The 21,284-nt window shown below is 44.5% G+C and overlaps 1 protein-coding gene across 4 annotated transcripts in view; it reads left to right on the top strand.

The window, feature by feature from the left end:
• Positions 1-21,284, top strand: part of RYR3 (ryanodine receptor 3) — a 2,047,168-nt gene that overhangs the window by 644,706 nt on the left and 1,381,178 nt on the right. For all 4 annotated transcript variants that reach the window (XM_085627314.1, XM_085627313.1, XM_085627312.1 and 1 more), the window contains one exon: positions 15,293-15,457. In XM_085627314.1, coding sequence (XP_085483440.1) covers positions 15,293-15,457 — 165 coding nt within the window. The remainder of the gene's footprint in view (positions 1-15,292; positions 15,458-21,284) is intronic.

The raw sequence follows: 21,284 nt of genomic DNA, 5'->3' as shown, positions 1-21,284 counted from the left end.
CGCTACCCCTAAACCCTCTAGGCAGGATAGCCCTTTTTAAAATGATGATTTTACCTCACTTTCTATACATGCTTCAAAATACACATCTTTCTTTCGCTAAGTCCTGGTTCTGTTAGATGGACGGTGTGGCCACTAAGTTTTTATGGGGGGGACGGCGGCTCAGGCTGACCCTGGCCCAATGCCAAATCCCGCCCTTTGATGGTGGTCTTGGGATGATGAGCCTATATCTCTATTACTTAGGGACTCGGCTACTTACGGTACATGATTAGTTTAACGGCGGCTGGTCTGACCCGGCGTACCGTCTGGAACTGCCTGCACACCCTAGGCTTTTCTACTATTCAGGGGATGCTGTACGGGGACGCTGTTCCCCAAGCTCTCCCTGAGGTCACACGTGGAGTGCTCCTGGCCTGGCGGGCCTCCCTGAGTCATACCCGCTGGTCGGGCAAGTTGACCCAGTATAACCCCTTGTGGTGCGGCACCAGGCTCCTGGAGGTTCCTTCCCTTTTGGGATTCCGGCCCTGGGACCTCATCAGGATTTCCCTGCTGGGTGATGTATGGAGCGGTACCCATCTACGCTCCTTTCAGGATTTGCAGGTCTGACACTCCCTCCACTCCTCTCAGTTTTTCCGATACTTGCAGCTACGCCATGCCCTCCGTTCCCATATTTCAGACGGCACTTCTTTGCCCGAGTATAGTCCGCCTGAGGCTCAGGTCATGACCGGCGATCTGGGAAGGAGAGGGATCTCCTGTATTTACTGTTTACTCACCAATAACACCCCCAACTCCCTCTCTCAACTCAGTGGGAGGGTTGGCTCGGGACTCTGGAAGACGCTGACTTGAGAGACGCCCTGATGGCTCCTAAAATAAATGCGGTCTCTGCGAGGCTTTGGCCTGTCCAAATATACTTCCGACATGCTGCCTATCTTACACCGCTGTGTCTTCACCGCATAGGGCTCCGACTTGATGCCCTCTGCCCCCGCTGTCCCCACTTCCAGGCAGACTTTTATCATATGGTATGGCTTTGCCCTGTGATACATGGGTATTGGGAGTCCGTAACGGGGGAGTCTTGGGCTGGGAGGTTCCTCTTGACCCTACACATGTTCTCCTAAGCATCACCGAGGGGCTGGACGGCAACAGGGCTGAGAAACTCTTCCTTAATACAGCACTAGCAGTAGCCAAGAGGGACATTGCAGCTCACTGGTTGAACACTACCGCACCTACATTGGCACGTTGGCGCAGAGGGGTGGACTGGTGTGCCGTGCAGGAAAGGCCTCTTTATGTGGCCAGGGGTTGTCCTAAGAAATTTCGTCGAATGTCGGGCAAATAGGTCTGAGTGATAGAAGACTAATTTGGACTGATACAATATCTAGATTGGAAGTGGGTTTGCTGATATTGGTGCTATGTACGACTATCCTTTTATGCCAATGTGATAAGTTTGTGTCTTGGTCTTGCCTTTTAAGATGTATTCTTGAATGGTGCTGTTCTTTGTTGCAACCAAAAATCAATAAAAATTGGTCATCAAAAAAAGATCTCTAATCTGGGGCAACAGGCCTGCAGGAGTTTGCCATCTTCCATATAGCTTGCCCTAGGTGAGGATGATAACATCCTGTGCCCCTTTGTGCTCAGTAGTCTGCTAAGTAATGCATTCAGCAGTCTACTTGAATGGTGAAAAGTTCAGCTCCTCCAAATTTCTGATCATAGAACCAGAATAGGCTGTTGATAGGATTAACTCACAACAACAAAGAGAGGGTGAGGGAAAATCACTCTTGTTCCCCCTGGTAAATATTACTTAACAACGGAAGAGTGAATGGGAAAAAGGGGACAAAAGGAGAGCAACAGCGTGGGCAAAAACCAAAAGAATTTGTTAAAAGAACCCTCACTCACCAACCTAGTTGGTGACATGCTTCATCATCGGGTTCCCACCAAGGAGGCCGAATGCCTCCCTGGTGTGCTGCGACGCCTGAATTACAGCGGAGCTGGTTTTTGGATGGGAAGGTGGGTGTGAATTAAAAGGTTAATGGTTTTAACCAACAACTAATTTAATCAAGGTAAACCAAAGACCAATAAAAACAGGTGAGATGGACTAGAATTGGTTGGTTAGGATAACCCAAGCTCATCCAATTATAATTAGTGAGAAAGCAAGAAGGTCGACATGTTTCTGCTTGTCATGCCCAGTTGGCTAAGCATTCATCAGGACCAGGTGGACCCCCACGGCGGTATGCGCACGCTAAGGCGCACCCTAACCTGTGGAGATCAAATGGTAAAACTTACAGTTCACTAATTATAATTAACTCACCTGCCCCCCTACATGCACCCCGTCCCCAGGCCCAGCGCACTCCTGGTGTACCCAGCAGGTGGGTTAAATTACCCATCACCTCCAACGTGCAGTCAGGTTAGATCAAATAAGATATTTGGAAGGAAATCTAGTTATGGCTGCCACACAAACAACCGGGAACACTCTGGCTCTAACTATGGGATCCCAGCTTCTGTCCCTTGTAGAAGGAGGGTGTGGTAAATATTTAATTACCGGTACTATTTTTTATGCGGTAAAGTCTATTAAGAATAACTCAGTAAATATAAGAGGCAGAATCCGTGGTATTAGAGGTTTTAAAAGGCTTTATTCCTATACAAAGGAATACAATTCGAATTGTAGGCTTTCTATTCCATCACCACGAAAGTTCAGGAAGGAAGGGCATACATTATTGACAGATAAGCAGTTTTATAGAAAATACATTACAGTGAGACAGATGCAAGAGGCGTAACAGCTGATAATACAGATAAAAGGTGCATACGTAACTAATAGGGGCGTATACATGGGTGTAACTAAAATACGTCATTAAACATGATGTCACAAGTGGGTGGATCCATAAAAGAATCCTGCAATGTCAGCAGAAATATCTGGCAGAGATGCGCGCGCAGCCGCATGACGTGTGATTGACGTGCAACTAGAGGGTGAAGGGGACTTGACATTTAGCTCTACATGTGGAGACAGAAGTCTGGGGGTTATGTCAACCTAATCCCAAATCATATCTAATATCCTATGTTTAAAGAACTGGGTTATCCAAAAGGAAAGGTCTCTAGGATAGAATCTATTCTATACTGACTGTTAGTGCGTGTACAAGCGTCTAAGTGTCTACATGAGATGCGAGGGGGTAGGAATATTCCATGGTAACGGAGCTATGAATTACTTGCATGAGGACAGCGAGGCCTGGCCCCTTTGCACGGTAGCTGGAGGAATGTTTACCTAAACTACTAGACAGGAATGCATCGGATGAGGAGCGGAGTAGATAATCTTGAAGGTGAAATACAGTTTTTGGCAGGCAATATGCTGGATCGGGCACCGTTAGCCGCGCAGGGAGTAGGACAAAGTTCATGGACACAGATGCAGGCTCAGACTGGAGCTTTCAGAGGCAGAAGGCAGGAAAAGGCTTGATGACAGAATTCAGGGCCTACTCGCCTGAATCTGTAAAATGTGGAAAGTGAACCATATAAAGTCGGTGGCCTTTCATACTTAGGAATGGAATATCTGACCCATTCATGGCGGATCTGAAAGAGGACATGTTGACGGTGGACGCGCATGTATTTGCGTCTTCAAAACTGGAGTAGGAGGGAACATACATGTACTTATAGCATGCACATGGAGCAGTTGGGGTCTACGATAGGGGACATAACTGATCACAAAATTCATATTTCCTCAAGGGAACCGTGGGTTAGAGATGAGTTCCTTGGATGAGGGTCGTCACAGGGTAAAGACTCACAGTATGAGGAGACGGGGGATGAAGTGCTGGGAGAAGCTGTGGAGCACTGTGTAAGGTGCAGTGCAGTGGGAACCAAACCCAGTGGGAGGCGAGGTGCCCCTTCATGGTTACAGAGTAACACTGCACTGTGTGTGGGGGGCGGGGTGAGTGATCTTTCCCAGAGCACGGTGCACGGCCTGAGTCTGCTCTTCCTGATATATCTGACCCATTCATGGCGGATCTGAAAGAGGACATGTTGACGGTGGACGCGCATGTATTTGCGTCTTCAAAACTGGAGTAGGAGGGAACATACATGTACTTATAGCATGCACATGGAGCAGTTGGGGTCTACGATAGGGGACATAACTGATCACAAAATTCATATTTCCTCATTCCCTCCTTGTCCCCTACGGACCCTCAGGAGATATCGATCTTCATCAATCCATCGATCTGTTCATATAGCATCATTCTTCTTTCTTCTTCCGGGATCTTGAACGAAAACTTGGATGTGGGATACACGATGTGGCACACAGACCACAAATCGCTGGCCCAAATTGTAGACATAAACAGCAACTGAATAGTATGAGGAAGCCAATACCTAGGAAGGATAGTATTCTCCATCCCCAGGCTGACAACACGCCCCAAAACCAACCGGACCAAGTCCAGGTGCCTGGACTCTGGTGTATCTGGCTTATAATCTTATGAAGGCGGGTTATGGCTTTATATACTGACGGCGAATTTTCTGGTATGAAAATGCAGCAACTTGATCCGATGACCCTACAAGCTCCGCCCCTATCGGCCAGGATGACGTCAAGGACAAGACGATTTTGAAGCACAACAATCCGCATAGCAGACTGCTCTTCTGTTAAATTGCCTAAGGCGGAAATAGTTTAATTCACTACTGCTTCAAGGGTTCTGGTTAATCTACGTATCAGCTTACTATTAGTGACTGTACCTATATAGGGAAAGAATCCTTTATTGAAATCTGTGTATTTTTCCCATGCTGTTTCAGTGTAATCGACAATTGGGAGATCTCTCTGTTGTCTATTGTGTACTAAATGGGTATTTCTACGATAATCAGGAGGAGCTAGGAAAACAGGTGGCAGAAGGAATGCTATGTAACAGGTACCATCCCAATCTAGAGGTAGATATATATATGCGGTCTGGCCACATATGAAGTAGGAATGATGGGAAGCTCTAAATGTAGACTTGCCTTGATCACTGAATTTTATTACAGTGGTGCATTTACTATGGCCCATGTGTATGGAACCATTCTTTCTTACACATAATTCCCCTTTTACTGGGAATACTGACATGGCGGGCAAGATTGGCGTAGCTTCAGATTCAACGTTCAGGATCATGAGGTTAAGTGTAAAATTACCTAATCCATATACTTCATTTTCTAGATCAGTTCCTGTTCTTTTGGGAAGTCCCTCCTTGTTAGGGTAGCAGACTTTAAGCAAAACTAGGTTCAGGTTTCCCCATACCCAGTTGTCTTGGTAAACTGCGGAATTTGAATCTAGGGAATTAATCAAACTAAACCATGCTCCACAGGAGCCATTATGTGTGAACGGATAGGGAAAGAGGGGCAAAACTCCCTTATAGTTCTGATAGGGAGGGAGTCGGCCACATATCCAACAATTTGTGGCATTGCTGGTCTGATGGGAATGATGTAACATACTGATAAATGTGTTGTTGCGCAGCGCAAATCTATAGGACAACTCATGCGGAGGTAATTCGCTAAAAGAATGTTCTGCAGTTATGTTGTAAGCACGCTTAAGAATAGGGTAATACATATGCAATAGTATGCTGAAAATAATGATCAGAAGACTTAGAAAAAACAAAATTAATAATGTTACTGTGCAGTGACTACGAAGTGATTTACAATACGCATGTTTTTTCAGCTGCATCTGTTGATTTCTTTCTCTATTCCGGTCTAGAGGATACATGTCAGAGACAAATTCAACCGATTCACCTTGGAGAGGACTTAAACAATCAAATTGTCTGACTTACTAGACCTCAATTTTAGTTTGTAAAGTTCTGGTTTTGATTTCTCAACCAAGGGGAGCTTTGAGTCTGTCTGTGAGGGAATACAGGGTTGAGTATTCACACTGGATGGTAGTCCATAAAATTTCTTGATATGACTCGAGTGCAACCACCCTTTGCGACCCTCAATCTTCACGGCAGTCCTTGTAGTCAGTAGAACCAACTTAGGCGACTTCCACCTAGGATCCAGTTGGGTCTTCCGGTCGAAATTCCTGACCAAAACCAGGTCACCAGGAACCACGTCATGGGGCTTCACCTCAGTATTATCGGGAAAAGCTGCGGTTACCTGTGAACGACAAGATTGTAGTGCAGACATCAAGGAAGCCAGGTAATCTGTCAGCATATTACAGTCAACATCAGTTATTTTGCGAGGTATAGGCGTCCCCCACATATTTGGTGGTCTACCGAAGATCACCTCGTACGGGGATAGCCCTGTTCGAGAATGTGCTACCATTCTCATGTAAAAGAGTGCAACTGGTAAGGCTACTATCCAATCGACACCTTTTTCCCTACATATTTTGGACAATCTAATTTTCAGAGTTTGATTATGGCGTTCCACGAGACCTGCGGCCTCGGGATGCCGGACACAGTGGAATTTCCATTGGTAGCCTAACAAAAGGGAAACGTGTTTCATTAATTCGGATGAGAACGGCTGGCTGTTATCTGAGTAGACAACACGTGGTAAACCGTATCGTGGGAAGAATTCTCGAACTAACTGTTTGGCAGTAGTCGGAGCAGTGTAATCTGAAACCGGGTATGCTTCTGTCCAACGGGAAAGAGCACAGACAACTACGAGAACATATTTGAATCCTCGACATCGTTCCATCTGGATATAATCCATCTGGAGGATTTCAAAAGCATGATCGGGAGGTTGAAATCCACCCTGCTCTACGGGGATGCTTTTACCTGGATTAAACTGACAACATATCATACAGGTACGAACTTTTTGTTTAGCTGCTGCTCGCAAATGTTTGTTGAACCAAATGTGTTGAATGCTGTCTAGCATAGCTTTTTCTCCTAGGTGCGCTGGACTATGTATTGTGTTAATGATGACTTGAACCATAGAGTCGGGAAGAAACCATATAGATTTTTCCTTCGTCATCCATCCTTGATCCGTTTGGATCCCTCCTAATTCAGTCCATTTCTTTATTTCTTCTGGTGTAGCATGTGTCTGTATGTCAATTACATCAAGGGCGGGATCCTTAACCGTCATGCAATGTGTTAGTGTCTGAACTATTGTCTTTGTCATGTCAGTTGTGAGAGTCTGATTCTGAGCAGTCTGTTTAGCTGTTCTGTCAGCTAGGTCATTACCCTGAGAAATGATATCGGTAACTTTTGTATGGGCTTTGCATTTCATAATCGATATTGCAGTGGGTAGATGAATCGCGTCTAATAGGGCTTGAATGAGGGGTCCGTGTTGGATGTGGGCACCGTGAGAAGTTAAATAACCTCTCTCTCGCCACAGTACGCCGAAGTCATGGACGACTCCGAATGCATAACGTGAATCTGTGTATATATTGACTTTCTTATTTGTGGCTTGAATACAGGCTTGTGTCAGAGCGATGAGCTCTGCTGCTTGAGCTGACAAAGTGTTAATACGATTTGTTTCAATGACTTCAGTGTCTGTTGTGACTGCGTAAGCGGCCACTAACTCTCCTGTACTTGTTCTCATACATGACCCATCTACATACAATGTCAAGTCTGGATCTGACAAAGGGATATCTGTCAAGTCTTGTCTGGGTTTCGTCGTGATAGTAATGACTTCGACACAATCATGTGCCAATGGATCTGTTCCGCCCACTGGTAACAGTGTGGCAGGGTTTAACGTATTACAACGTCTGATTTCTATGTGTGGCTGAAACAATGTTAGTTCGTAACCGGTGAGTCTCGCTATAGTCAAGTGTTGTGTTTGTGTGCGGTTCAAAAGAACCTCTACTGCATGTGGTACTTGTACTGTCAATTGATGTCCTAACACTATGGCATCGCTTTGTCTGATTGCTAAAGCTGTTGCTGCCACCGATTTCAGGCACGCAGGAAGAGCCTGAGCTACTGGATCCAATGTACTAGAGAAATAAGCACATGGTTTGTGTAATCCTGCTTGTTCCTGAGTGAGTACTGACAAGGCAGTACCTTCGCGTTCTGTAACAAAGAGTGTAAACTGTTTACTGTAACATGGTGTTGCTAAGACAGGTGCTTGGCATAAAGCTTTCTTTAAGCTTTCAAAGGCGTGTGTATGTTCTTGAGTCCAAGGGAGAACAGTCGATGTGGCTGCCTCCTGTGTTGTCAACTGGATGAGTGGTTTTGCTAGAAATGCATATTGAGGGATCCACTGCCTACAATATGAAGTGAGGCCTATAAAAGCCCGCACCTCCTTTTGTGTCTTGGGTGGTGGCATGTTAGCGATTAACTGGATGCGGTCGGGTGTAAGCTGCCTTCCCTCCTTGGACAGCGAGTGCCCAAGGTAAACAACTCGCTGGACACAGAATTGCAGCTTAGAAGGGGACACCTTGTGCCCCTTGTCGGGCAGAAATTTCAGAACCGTCAGTGACGCTGCTTCACATTCATGTTCGCTTCGGGCGGTGATCAGCAGATCATCGACATATTGAAGCAAGGCAGTGTTAACTGGCATATGGATACTGTCAAGTTCTCGTTTCAGTGCTTGGCTATAGATGCTGGGGCTTTCCGTAAATCCTTGAGGTGCGCGTGTGAATTTAAAACTTCGTCCATTTAAACTGAACCCGAACAAGTATTGACTTTCCGGATCGATTGGGACGCTAAAGAAAGCGTTCTTGAGATCAATTACAGTGAAGAACGTTGCTTCTGAGTCAATAGCTGTTAATAATGAAGAGATATCTGGGACCACAGGGTATTGTGGTACAATACATTTATTTAATTCGCGCAGATCAATAACTAATCGATATACTGGTGGTGCTTTTGGATCCGTTCTTTTAAGAATCGGAATTATCGGGGAATTACATACATTGGAGTCTGTTTCGACAACCACTCCTTGTGAAATGAGCTCGTCAATGATTTGCAGCAAAGCCACAACAGCATCGGGTGGCAACTTGTATTGTCGTATTCGTGGTAGTATTACTCCTGTTTTTAGTGTGACATGATATGGTGTAATTTTCATGCAACCAACATCAGTGGGGCCTTGTGCCCATAAATGTGTAGGTAAATTCTGTAGTCGGTGATCCATGTCTCTGGACACGTAGTGACCTTTGAAGTCACGTAGAAATAGTCGTACTCCTTCCGGAGAACAACATATTATAGCTCCTAGAGCTTTCAATGTTTTTATACCTAACAAGTTTTCTGGACATGATTTAGTAAGCAATAAATCTGTAGTACGTGTCAATGGACCAATCGTAAGTGGAAGAGGTTGTGTTACGTCATTTATTATAGGTTCTCCTGAGAATCCAAGGGAAATATTCTGTGAGCCTGAGAGGGGTGCCCCTGGAACTTCACTGCGTCGTATAGTCGTTCTGCTTGCCCCTGTATCAAGTAAAAACTTTCTGTCTTCCCCTAATAGTTCACTATGTACATAAGGTCCCTCTTGGTCTACAGGAACCTCAATAAGGGGTAAGCCAACTTCCCTCTCTAGGCTATGTCATGTATATCGCTGATAATCGGGATAATCTGCTTGTGCAAACTGATACATCTGTTGTGTTGTTGCTTGTGTTGCAGCAATAGGCTGCGCTTGTGGTGGTGCTATGGTCTGTTGTGGAGCTCCCTGTTGCGGAGCTAGTTGTTGCGGAGCTAACCTAGGTTGTGCATGCTGAGGGATTTGTTGTTCATTCTGATCCTGTCTAGATGGACGTGGTCTCTCCTGGGTTCTACCTGTAGCAATATTATGTTTCAGGACTGGACAATCGTGTATATAATGACCTTGTTGTTTACAATAGTTGCATGTCCCTTTCGTAGGACCTGCGGAATTACCCTTATGATGACCATCAGCTGGAACTGACTGAGCAACAAGCATTTTCATTTTTGTATCTTTCATACGTCTTTGTTCGTGTTCTTGTTCTTCTCTAATTCTATTGTGGTGATATTGTAACATCTGTAACATCTGTGATGGGGTATTACCTTGCCAGGTACTTTCGAATTTCAATACTCTATTCTTGACTTGTAGCAGAGAATTTTCAACTAATTTTGTCACAAACAGATGTGGATATGACTCGCTACTGGCTTTTATACCACTATTTATACCAAAACATTTTTCAAATCGGGAATAGAAATCACTAGTGTCTTCATCTGGCTTTTGTTTACAGGCTGATATTGCACCCCAGTCTTCCTTTTTCGTAGTTAATAAACGTGGCAGTACCTGCACTAGTAATCCTGCTAGTGCTGTAGTCTTTTCCCCAAGTCCTGCTCCTGCAGCTCGGGCCCTTTCTTCGTTTTCTAATGCTGTCCAATCTATCTTTTGGTCTCCCACCTCCCATTCCTTTTCTCTGAGTTTCTCGTAAACACCGGCGGGTAATAGGACTTTTAATATTTTCATAATATCGGGGTAGGTATACTCTCCCATGAGTAACATGTCTTTTATCTCGCGGTGGAAACCTGCTGGGTCCTTGTCATGGCTGGGTACTACTTTCTTCATTTCTAATAATTCTAGTTTAGTTATAGGTGTGTACACAAACACGCGTTTAAAATTATTACCGTCACCTCTGATTGGGTGTACTTCGCGTAACGGGTTCTGTCTATCTATGTGATACATTTTTCTTCCTTTGATGGGAACTGGAACGTGTTCTGGGCATACGAAATTTAAATATTGGTTTCGGAATTCTAGAATTTCTTTGATCAAATCAGTACCTGACCCTCTCCATATGTTCGTTAGTAGTTCTGTCAGTATGTCAGGTAAGGGTCCTGGATCGGAGTATTGGCTTTTATATAATATAAGGAGGTGTTGAATCATGTATATACTAGCTAACCGCTGTTCGTATGGGTCAAGATTCAGAAACGTGTGTGCAAGTACATCATCATTGTAGTCGCTGGGACTGTCAGCCCATTGTACTGCTGACCTGGCTAATTCTTGTTCGTCCATGGAATCGAGCATATGGTACCCCCATCGATCTCGGAGTAATTTATCAGCGGCTTGGAATAGATGTTCGGGGGATTTTGTATTTAACATAGGATTTGGAAAATGTCTATTATATTCTGGGCGTATTGGACGTATCTGATCATTAAAGCCTCTAGTATTATTATGGGGTCTTCCTCTGCCTACATAAGCTATCGTTTCTAATTGTTCTGATTCTTGCTCCTCCTCTTCTTCTGATTCTACTCTGTCTGCTTCTCGTCTTTCTTTATGTATTCGTTCTACTTCCTTGCGGATCTTTCGACACATGGCGATTATACACGCCTGTCTATCATGTTTCTCTTCTGATATGTTCTGACCCCATTTGACAAGTTTTTGCATGGTATCGTGATCTGCCCCGGGCCTGTCTTGATTCCTAATTACACAATTTATGAAAAAACGTAGTAGTTGTCTTTGTACATCCACTTTCTGGTATTCCATAGCTTCGTTAATACTTTCTGGACCTCGTCCTGTTTGGACAAAGCGATATATATCATCTAGGTGTTCACCCGTTCCTGGTATCGTCATTAAATATAATGTAGCTCGTCTTATACGTAGTGATGATATGAGCAATTTATCCTGTCTACCTGGTACTGGGTCGTATCTACAATCCACAAGCTGTTCTTTAAACATGTCGGATGTCGCTAATTGGGGTGTACGTTGGAGTGCTAAATCTCTAAGGGTCTGTTTATTTCGCGGCGGGGTGGCAAACATATCTGTCGTACCTCCTGTAGCACCATCTGAAGCGCTGGGCACGAAAGGATTTGTTGGACGTAGGATAGAGATTGTAGATGAGGGAAAAACTGTAGAAACGGACGGACCTGTGGGAACTTGTGTAGGAGTTTGTAGTTGCGGGGGTACAGACGGATGCTCTTGGTGTTGAACACCATCGGCAAGCGGTATGTGTGGTATGGCATTAGCATACTCGGGAGCTACGTCATCTAAATAGGAGGAAAGGAAAACGTCCTTTGCTGTTTTGGGATGTGCTTTGGGATGTGCTTTTATCGGGAGCAATGGAGGAGTTAAATCTTTTGGTATCTCCGGGGTAGCCTTAGGTAACCCTTCGGCCAGAAGAGGATACATACCATTCATAAGAGTGTTTCTTTGTCTATCTACTTGTTCTGAGTTTACTCGGGTACCTTCCTCAAGTAATAGATTTTCTCGAGTTTTGTTTGAATTCTCTCTACCTTTCTCTTCCTGTCTGAGTGCTTTTTCTGTACGTCTGTATGATTCTTTACGCCATAATTCAATGGCATCTTTCTGTGACTGTCTGGCTTTCTTTTTCCATAATTCTTCTTCTACTCTCATGATGCAATCTGCATCCCAGGTCCCCGCTGCGGGCCATCTCTGATTCTCTGGTAATTCTTTGGTGTAGTCCACCCATAAATCAAGAAATAATACGGCATCTAGGCCATGCTTATGATACATAAAGTATCCTGGAGTGTCCCTAGGTGGGATGGGAACAGCTTCTTCGAGTACACCTTTTCTAGTTTTGATCTGTCTTAGTTTCGAAAAGAGCGGCATTTTTAGACCTTATTACTAGAACACACTTTATACAATGAACACAATAATGAACAGTCATTCATACCACAATGTATAGAACGTATTAAAACATTTAACATTTAACAGTTTTAACGAACAATGATAACTAATAGAAAACTAGTTACTGACATAATACTGACACTAGATAATACTTATTTATATGCAAGACATACTATATATATACTGCTAAACAGTACAGATACACTGCTGAAACAGTGCAGACCGGATTTGTGTACCCAAACCCGTCTTGACCGGCACAGACTATGTGCACGTAAAATGCCTCCCCGGTAATGGTACTCACCGGGTAGCTCGGAACGGAAGGCCTCGGAACGGAACTGAAACTGGACCGGACTGGACTCGACTCGACTGGACTCGGAACTTCGGAACCTGGTGGGCCTCTGTATACCTCGGATCTTGCTCTCTCAGCTAGGCTCTGGTCGGGATACTTCGCACTTCTCACCGCCTCGTCTGGGTGTTGATCGCAGCCTCAGTCGCTCCCGCTTGGCCGGAGGGAGATACAGGAAATCCTGCAGGTACGCGTAGTTGTCCGTTCAGCTGTGGCAGGAGACCGGGCCTGCAACGCACCGCCGGCGCGTGAGATGAGAAAGTGTCCCTGTTCGGGCGCCAATTTATGTGGTAAATATTTAATTACCGGTACTATTTTTTATGCGGTAAAGTCTATTAAGAATAACTCAGTAAATATAAGAGGCAGAATCCGTGGTATTAGAGGTTTTAAAAGGCTTTATTCCTATACAAAGGAATACAATTCGAATTGTAGGCTTTCTATTCCATCACCACGAAAGTTCAGGAAGGAAGGGCATACATTATTGACAGATAAGCAGTTTTATAGAAAATACATTACAGTGAGACAGATGCAAGAGGCGTAACAGCTGATAATACAGATAAAAGGTGCATACGTAACTAATAGGGGCGTATACATGGGTGTAACTAAAATACGTCATTAAACATGATGTCACAAGTGGGTGGATCCATAAAAGAATCCTGCAATGTCAGCAGAAATATCTGGCAGAGATGCGCGTGCAGCCGCATGACGTGTGATTGACGTGCAACTAGAGGGTGAAGGGGACTTGACATTTAGCTCTACATGTGGAGACAGAAGTCTGGGGGTTATGTCAACCTAATCCCAAATCATATCTAATATCCTATGTTTAAAGAACTGGGTTATCCAAAAGGAAAGGTCTCTAGGATAGAATCTATTCTATACTGACTGTTAGTGCGTGTACAAGCGTCTAAGTGTCTACATGAGATGCGAGGGGGTAGGAATATTCCATGGTAACGGAGCTATGAATTACTTGCATGAGGACAGCGAGGCCTGGCCCCTTTGCACGGTAGCTGGAGGAATGTTTACCTAAACTACTAGACAGGAATGCATCGGATGAGGAGCGGAGTAGATAATCTTGAAGGTGAAATACAGTTTTTGGCAGGCAATATGCTGGATCGGGCACCGTTAGCCGCGCAGGGAGTAGGACAAAGTTCATGGACACAGATGCAGGCTCAGACTGGAGCTTTCAGAGGCAGAAGGCAGGAAAAGGCTTGATGACAGAATTCAGGGCCTACTCGCCTGAATCTGTAAAATGTGGAAAGTGAACCATATAAAGTCGGTGGCCTTTCATACTTAGGAATGGAATATCTGACCCATTCATGGCGGATCTGAAAGAGGACATGTTGACGGTGGACGCGCATGTATTTGCGTCTTCAAAACTGGAGTAGGAGGGAACATACATGTACTTATAGCATGCACATGGAGCAGTTGGGGTCTACGATAGGGGACATAACTGATCACAAAATTCATATTTCCTCAAGGGAACCGTGGGTTAGAGATGAGTTCCTTGGATGAGGGTCGTCACAGGGTAAAGACTCACAGTATGAGGAGACGGGGGATGAAGTGCTGGGAGAAGCTGTGGAGCACTGTGTAAGGTGCAGTGCAGTGGGAACCAAACCCAGTGGGAGGCGAGGTGCCCCTTCATGGTTACAGAGTAACACTGCACTGTGTGTGGGGGGCGGGGTGAGTGATCTTTCCCAGAGCACGGTGCACGGCCTGAGTCTGCTCTTCCTGATATTACTCAGTGGATGATGAGGGTGTCTCACTCTTATTACAGTGGGAGAAGTGAGCAGTCTCTTCTAGATTGCACGCTGCGTTATGGATAAATGTTCACACTCGCAGCATGGGGGCGAGCCTAATCCTGGTTAGAGCGCATATCCCTGGGTGGTGTATGGGAGGTGAGTACAATGAGTGACATGAGGTGGGGAGTTAATCATTCATTCCACTGGTATGTGAGGACCCTCTCCCACAGTACATACTGTGTGAGCGGCTCGTGGACCTCCCTGCTTACCCCGTGGGGGGGGCGAGTCTAATCCAGGTTAGAGTGTATATCCCAGGGTGGTGTATGGGAGGAGAGTACAATGAGTGACATGAGGTGGGGAGTACATCATTCATCCCACTGGTATGTGAGGAACGTCCCTCCACCCCCGCAGTACAGTGTGAGCGGTCCGTGGGCCTCCCTGCTTACACCGTGGGGGGGGGGTGAGTCTAATCCTGGTCGGAGTGCATATCCCAGGGTGGTGTATTGGAGGTGAGTACAATGAGTGACATGAGGTGGGGAGTACATCATTCATTCCACTGGTATGTGAAGAATCCCTCCCGCAGTACAGTGTGAGCGGTCCGTGGGCCTCCCTGCTTACCCCGTGAGTGCTGAGGGAAAATCTAAGACACCAGTGTCAGTTACAAATGTACTGATTGTGCCAACGGGGAGGCGGGTGCTGACTATCAGCGGTGTAGTGTGTGCAGCTTGTCACTCAACCTAATGAAACTTTCTGTTAAACACATTTTGTCATTTTGCTTTGAAGTTTAACTTACATAATGTTTGCATTGAAGGAAAAACTGGATTCAGGTCCGAAACGAGATATCGATGGCATGGGAGCAGCTGAAATCAAATATGGCGACTCAATTTCCTTCGTGCAGCACGTGACCAGCGGGCTTTGGCTGACATATAAGGCTCCGGATGCAAAGACAGCTCGGTTAGGACCTTTGAAACGAAGGGTAAGTAAACCTTTATTCTAAAAATAAATGTGAGTACGGTCTCAGGGCCTGGATGTCTAATGCAGCTATAGGCAGTGAGTGGTATTCACATTTGATTTATTATTTTATTTTCAACACTTTTTAAGGAAGAGCATACTAGTCTATAGGCAGGGGCACCGTCAAGAAGCAGATATTGTAACGTTAAAATATATATGTATATTACAAGACAAGTACAATTGCAAATAAACTATCTCTCCGCCATTCTCTTTATCCCTTCCCAGCTAGTTAGAAAGTAAGAAGAGATAGGAGAAAGAGCACTCAGATGCCCATAACTTTGATTTTTCCTAAAACAGAGTATAAACAGTAACCAGTACATAAAAATTATCAGGGCAAGGACCGCTTGAAAAGTGACTCTTCTGAGCCTTGCAGAATGACAGCAGTTCAGGAAGAAGACAGAAATCAGAGGGAAGAGCCTTCCGCCAACATGGATCACCCTCCAAGAACTTCTGTTTAAAAGAGTAAGCGTGCTGAAACCTTGGGGTTTGTAATCAGCACACCGATGTACTCCAAGTTTTTCAGAAGCCCTCAGAGATGTTTAACTCATCAGCAGGATGCGCAGGTTTGAGCATGGCATTGGCCTTGATGGCTCGGCTGTAAAGATGAAGTTCAGTTCAATAGTACAGGGGCAACCAAGGTAAATAGATCAAATCTGAGACCATGTAATTCTGTTTCCATATGTCAGAAATCGAATCACTGCCGTGCCCAAAATAGATTTCAGAGGGTAGCAGATAAACCAACCAAGATGGTATTGTCACCATCTAGCCGAGAAAACAAAGAGCATGGAGCGTGATTCTGAAATCAGAGGGGGGTAACATTGGTTAGATCGTCTCAACAGAGAAAGGTGATAGAAACATGAATTGGAGGTCTTATTAACTTGGAGCCAAGAATGAAGATCCTAAGAAAGATTCATCCCTGCAAGTGTTGCGGATGTACCAAGTGGAGAAAGTGCTGCGAGCGAGATATGGACACAAGGAAGATAAATAGAAGTTGCGGACAACAGAAATTTACTTTTAAAATGATTGAACACCTAAAACACAATCTGTAGGATAGCGGTTGTTGTTCTGGATCGAGAACAAACACAAAATTGAGATTACAGATGTGTTTTGAAGTTGTGGTGCTGCCCAGCATTCAAGAAGCTGCTCCAAAGTCGGGACTTCAATAGAGCACTGAAAATTGACTAGGTGTTCGGGGTCTGACATAGGCTTTTTCACTTTTTTCACCTATGACTGTACATTGCCTGCCTTCACACAAACAGGAAACATTTGTGAGGAAAAAAGGCATTAATAATAGCAATCTGAAATTCAGGAACATGGAAGGGATGTGCTACAAGAAAAAATATATCCTCTTCGGTGCATAGAGTGGCCATCACTGGGCTTAAGAGACATCAATAGCAGCAGCTGTGTTTAATCGAGAAAACTATCTGAGAAAAGGTTGCAGCCCAATTTTTGGCAGATATATTAGAACCAATCAAATTGTTTTTGGATAGATAAAAAGAGGACGATTTCATGAGCTCTAGTAGGGGATAAGCAATATCGGTAGGCTCATCACCGTTCAAAGATAGTACTCTTGAAGATGTCACTCAGCAAGGAAAAAGTAACCCTGCCTTACCTAGCCTGATCCCTTCAACCACACCTAAGGAGGTTGCCATCAGTTACCTTCAGTCCAAACAGCAGAATGGAGGGTTCTTGAAAAATGTTAGGTTTTGAGAAGCTTCATCACCTGGCTGAAGCCATTCACTGTGCCAGAGGGAGTATTCTTCTGCAGTAAGAGGCTGACACTCTTACCAAGAAATCTAAACACAGCTAAATATCTGCTTAATCAGTGACATAGAAGGATCCCCAAAATCACACAAATAGTCTACTTTTTTTTAGAAACACATTAGGGGGTTAACCTTCAACTGTATGTCCCCGGGACACCACCCCTCACACTGCTTCTATGGAGGTCATTGGAACCTAGACTAGGAAGACTCTTTTGGAAAGGTACACTATGAAAAATGATCAGTCCCTTCCTGACTCTGGATGCCGAGATGTTGTGCAAGTGATTTGGGGTAGGAGCATCTGAGCCCTACTAACCATGTACTGACCAAATACCTCCAATCAAACATAATTCCCAAGTGTTTGCAGGTTCGCAATGAACCAGCAATATTCATAGACGTACCTAAATTCAGGGAAGGGTTCAGTTTTGTGGCTAACAATTGTTCCAGGCACTGGATGGTGCTTGGAATAGAAACTGCAATTGAGTACGTGAAAAAACGTACACAGGAGATTACGGAACTCAAGAGAGAAATCTTGGGGGATAGTGCTCTAACAAATGCCAAGGAGGCCCTGGAAAGGGCTGAGAAAACCTTAGTGGAGTTCAATACAATAACTTTGAATAAAAAACTGGATAAGCTGTCTAAAGACATTAGAAATTACGACAAAAAATCCACATATCCATACCTGGCGGATGATTACTATCAACAGGATAGTCAAGGTTTCTTTTCCAATAAAAGCAGACAGGGCCCTAGGAGATTTAAGACCTTCTCTGACTCTACGGTTGGCAGTGGTTCAGATTCAGATTTGGATAGACCTTCCACCAGCCACCAAGATAACCAATTGTCCCTTTTTTTAGGGGAGGGCCACCGACAATCAAACAGGGGTGGAGGTCAGGATCAGTTCTGGGGTCGCCCAAGAGGATGGAACAACCGCAGGGGAGGGAACAGTCGACGCACCAATTCACGTGTCCGCTTCTTCCAGCCAGAAGCTCATGGGGAGATCTCGACCAGCAGACAAACGTACCGATGGTGAATATGCATTCTGATGATGCAATTGCCGTTTGTCCACCACCAGGTTTGACTAGGCCATTACCCTCACAGCAAGGCACCAAAACACCAATGTCTGAATACAATTCATCAGCAATAATCACAAGTGAGATCACATTGGAGCAGCATGTAGACACGCCCATAGAAACTCCACAGTTGGAGCAACCTACAACTAGCGGCCTTGGGAATGATATTTCCCAGCTTGTACCAGTCCCTCAAGCTAACATCAGCCTCATAACGACTCAAGTAATTCCTGATCCCTTGCCCTCTGATACTTTGGATCCCATAATCAATCTCTCAGATTATACACTAACGAATGAAGAAAGGATGGTCTTGGCGAAAGGATTATCATTTGTACCCACATCTGTTCCCGATTCCTTTAATGTTAAGGTTGAATTGCAACGTTTCTTCAGGAAAATCCGGCTGAAATATTATTTTTCTAAAAATATCTATGCCCCTGCTGCCACAGCCACACCTTTCAGACCCATCTCTACATTTACACCGAGTGCATACATGATGAGTGAAAAAATACTCGCTTATGAAAAGATTGTACTTGAGGAAACCATGGACCTACTTGAGAAAAAGGAATACATCAAATACAACATCAGCAAGCCAGAAAAGTTGGCCCTTTCAACTCTGGGAGCTAATGAGGCAATTGTGATAAAAGCCGCGGACAAGGGTGGAGCAGTTGTCCTGCAGAACACACAAGACTATGTTGCAGAAATAGAGCTCCAATTGGGATGTAGAGATAGTTATTGCCCGGTACCAAGAGACCCCACAACTGAAATTAAATCATTGATTGAAAGGATTACGATGGATGGAGTGTCACAAGGTTTCCTCAGTCAGTCTGAATGTGATTTTCTGAACAAACGTGAGGCCAGGATTCCGACCATCTATACCCTCCCGAAGATCCACAAGCGCCTGGACAAGCCGCCAGGAAGACCAATTGTCTCAGGATGTGGATCTATATTGGAACCGCTTAACCAATTCATAGATCACTTCTTGCAGCCATGGATACCTCTGACCAAATCATATGTCCGGGATACGATGCATATCATCCAACTGTTGGAGGGTCAACCATTCGATACCCAAACTCAGCTACTGGTCACGCTAGACGTATCCTCGCTTTACACCTCCATTCCCCGGACAAGGGCTCTTGAAGTGATTAAAGCGATCATTGACAAAAGAATGAGACCTCACTGTATACCGACCGACTTTCTGGTTGGCCTGTTGGAAATTGCCATGAAACATAATTACTTTATTTTTATGAAGCAATTTTATTACCAATGTAAAGGCGTGGCGATGGGTGCTACCTATGCGCCTAGCCTGGCCAATATCTTCATGGATGCATATGAAGAGGAACATCTTTACAACTACCAAAATCCGTTCATTGACCACATTACTGTTTGGAAACGTTATATAGACGACGTTATAATGATCTGGTCTGGTACTAAGGACGAACTCAATCTGTTCTACAGCTGGCTGAATGCTAGATCTAATGATATCCAGTTCACCATGTCGAATGACAACAGTACCATCGATTTCCTGGATCTCAACTTTGAAGTTGATGATGGACAACTAATCTGTGACCTCTTTCGTAAACCAACGGAACGGAACACCCTCCTCAAGTATGACTCTCACCATCCACGCAGCTTGAGAGACAATCTTCCGTATGGTCAATACCTTAGACTAAGGAGGAACTGTACACGAAGAGCGGATTTCTTTAAAGAAACCGAGATCCTTACCGCTCGGCTAAACGAACGTGGTTACCCAGTGGGTCTTTTGAAACGCGCACGTAAACGCGCGTGGTATTGCCCGAGAGACGAACTCCTGCAGGTCAAGGAAAACAGATCGAAGAAGGAGAACATTGTATGTGTCACATCCTTTAACACAAAGAGTAATGGTATGAAGAAAATTATCAAGAAGTACTGGAATCTTGTTGCCAGTGAGCTCTCTACCACTGAAGAACCTATCTTCGCGTTTAAGCGGGGCAAGAATGTGAAAGACAGTGTTGTCAAGGCATACCTTGAACCACCTAAACCACGGGGTCTCAGGGAACAGTTGGGTTTACCTCCCCTCATGGGCCATTACAAGTGTGGCCAATGTAAAGCTTGTCCTTTGTCAATAGAGGGTTCTTCCTTCACCCATAACAACAGAACATATAACTCTTCAACTTTCACGAATTGTAACAGCTCCAATCTCATATATGTGATAAGATGTCCTTGTGATTCCCTGTATGTGGGACAAACAACACAAAAAATAAAAGCGAGGATACTTCAACACATGAGTCGCATTAGATGCAAGACACAAGGGGCCCCCATGGTGGATCATTTTCTAGCACAAAACCATCAGCCTGAAGACTTGAAATGGTGGGTGCTAGAAAAGGCAAGCCTGGCGCCCAGAGGTGGCTCAATGGTTTTGAATTTAAAGAGAAAAGAATGTAGATGGATTCATTCTCTCAACACTGTCCAGCAAGGTCTTAATAGCCTCGAGGAAACATCTAGGGAGATGGGTCAACTATGACATGTTGATTAGAAAGTCATTTCTCTATGAATTCTGTATTGCATAACCTTTGGCTCTTCCGTAGTCTGTATATGTGAGTTTGTCATCATGAGCTTGATCAGTCACAATTTCATTTTTTGATATTCTCGTTGTAAACTGGTCCTTTCACATGTGGATTTGGGACGGCCCTTACACTATACTCATCCAATGTTTTTTGAGCTTGCTGTTCTAAAAAGTTTTTTTATTGTGTACATGTGATGTAAACGATGACACTCTTTTTTTCCTTGAAACTAATGTCATCATGAACCAGTTTTATTATTAATTGCACACGCAGGTGTGGGTCTGATAATTATCTCTGGGAACATGCATAATTGTACCTAATGTTATGTACTGACGTTTTTAACTGTCTGCACACTCCAGCAAAGCACGCGGACAATCTCGTGCAAGCTCCAGCTGCTTCAGGTCCTAGAAGTGACTGCAGTTGCC

Source organism: Triturus cristatus, chromosome 9 (assembly GCF_964204655.1).
Source record: "Triturus cristatus chromosome 9, aTriCri1.1, whole genome shotgun sequence".
Taxonomy (NCBI): domain Eukaryota; kingdom Metazoa; phylum Chordata; class Amphibia; order Caudata; family Salamandridae; genus Triturus; species Triturus cristatus.
The sequence above is the reverse complement of the archived record's forward strand: the minus strand, read 5'-3'. Positions and strand labels throughout refer to the sequence as shown.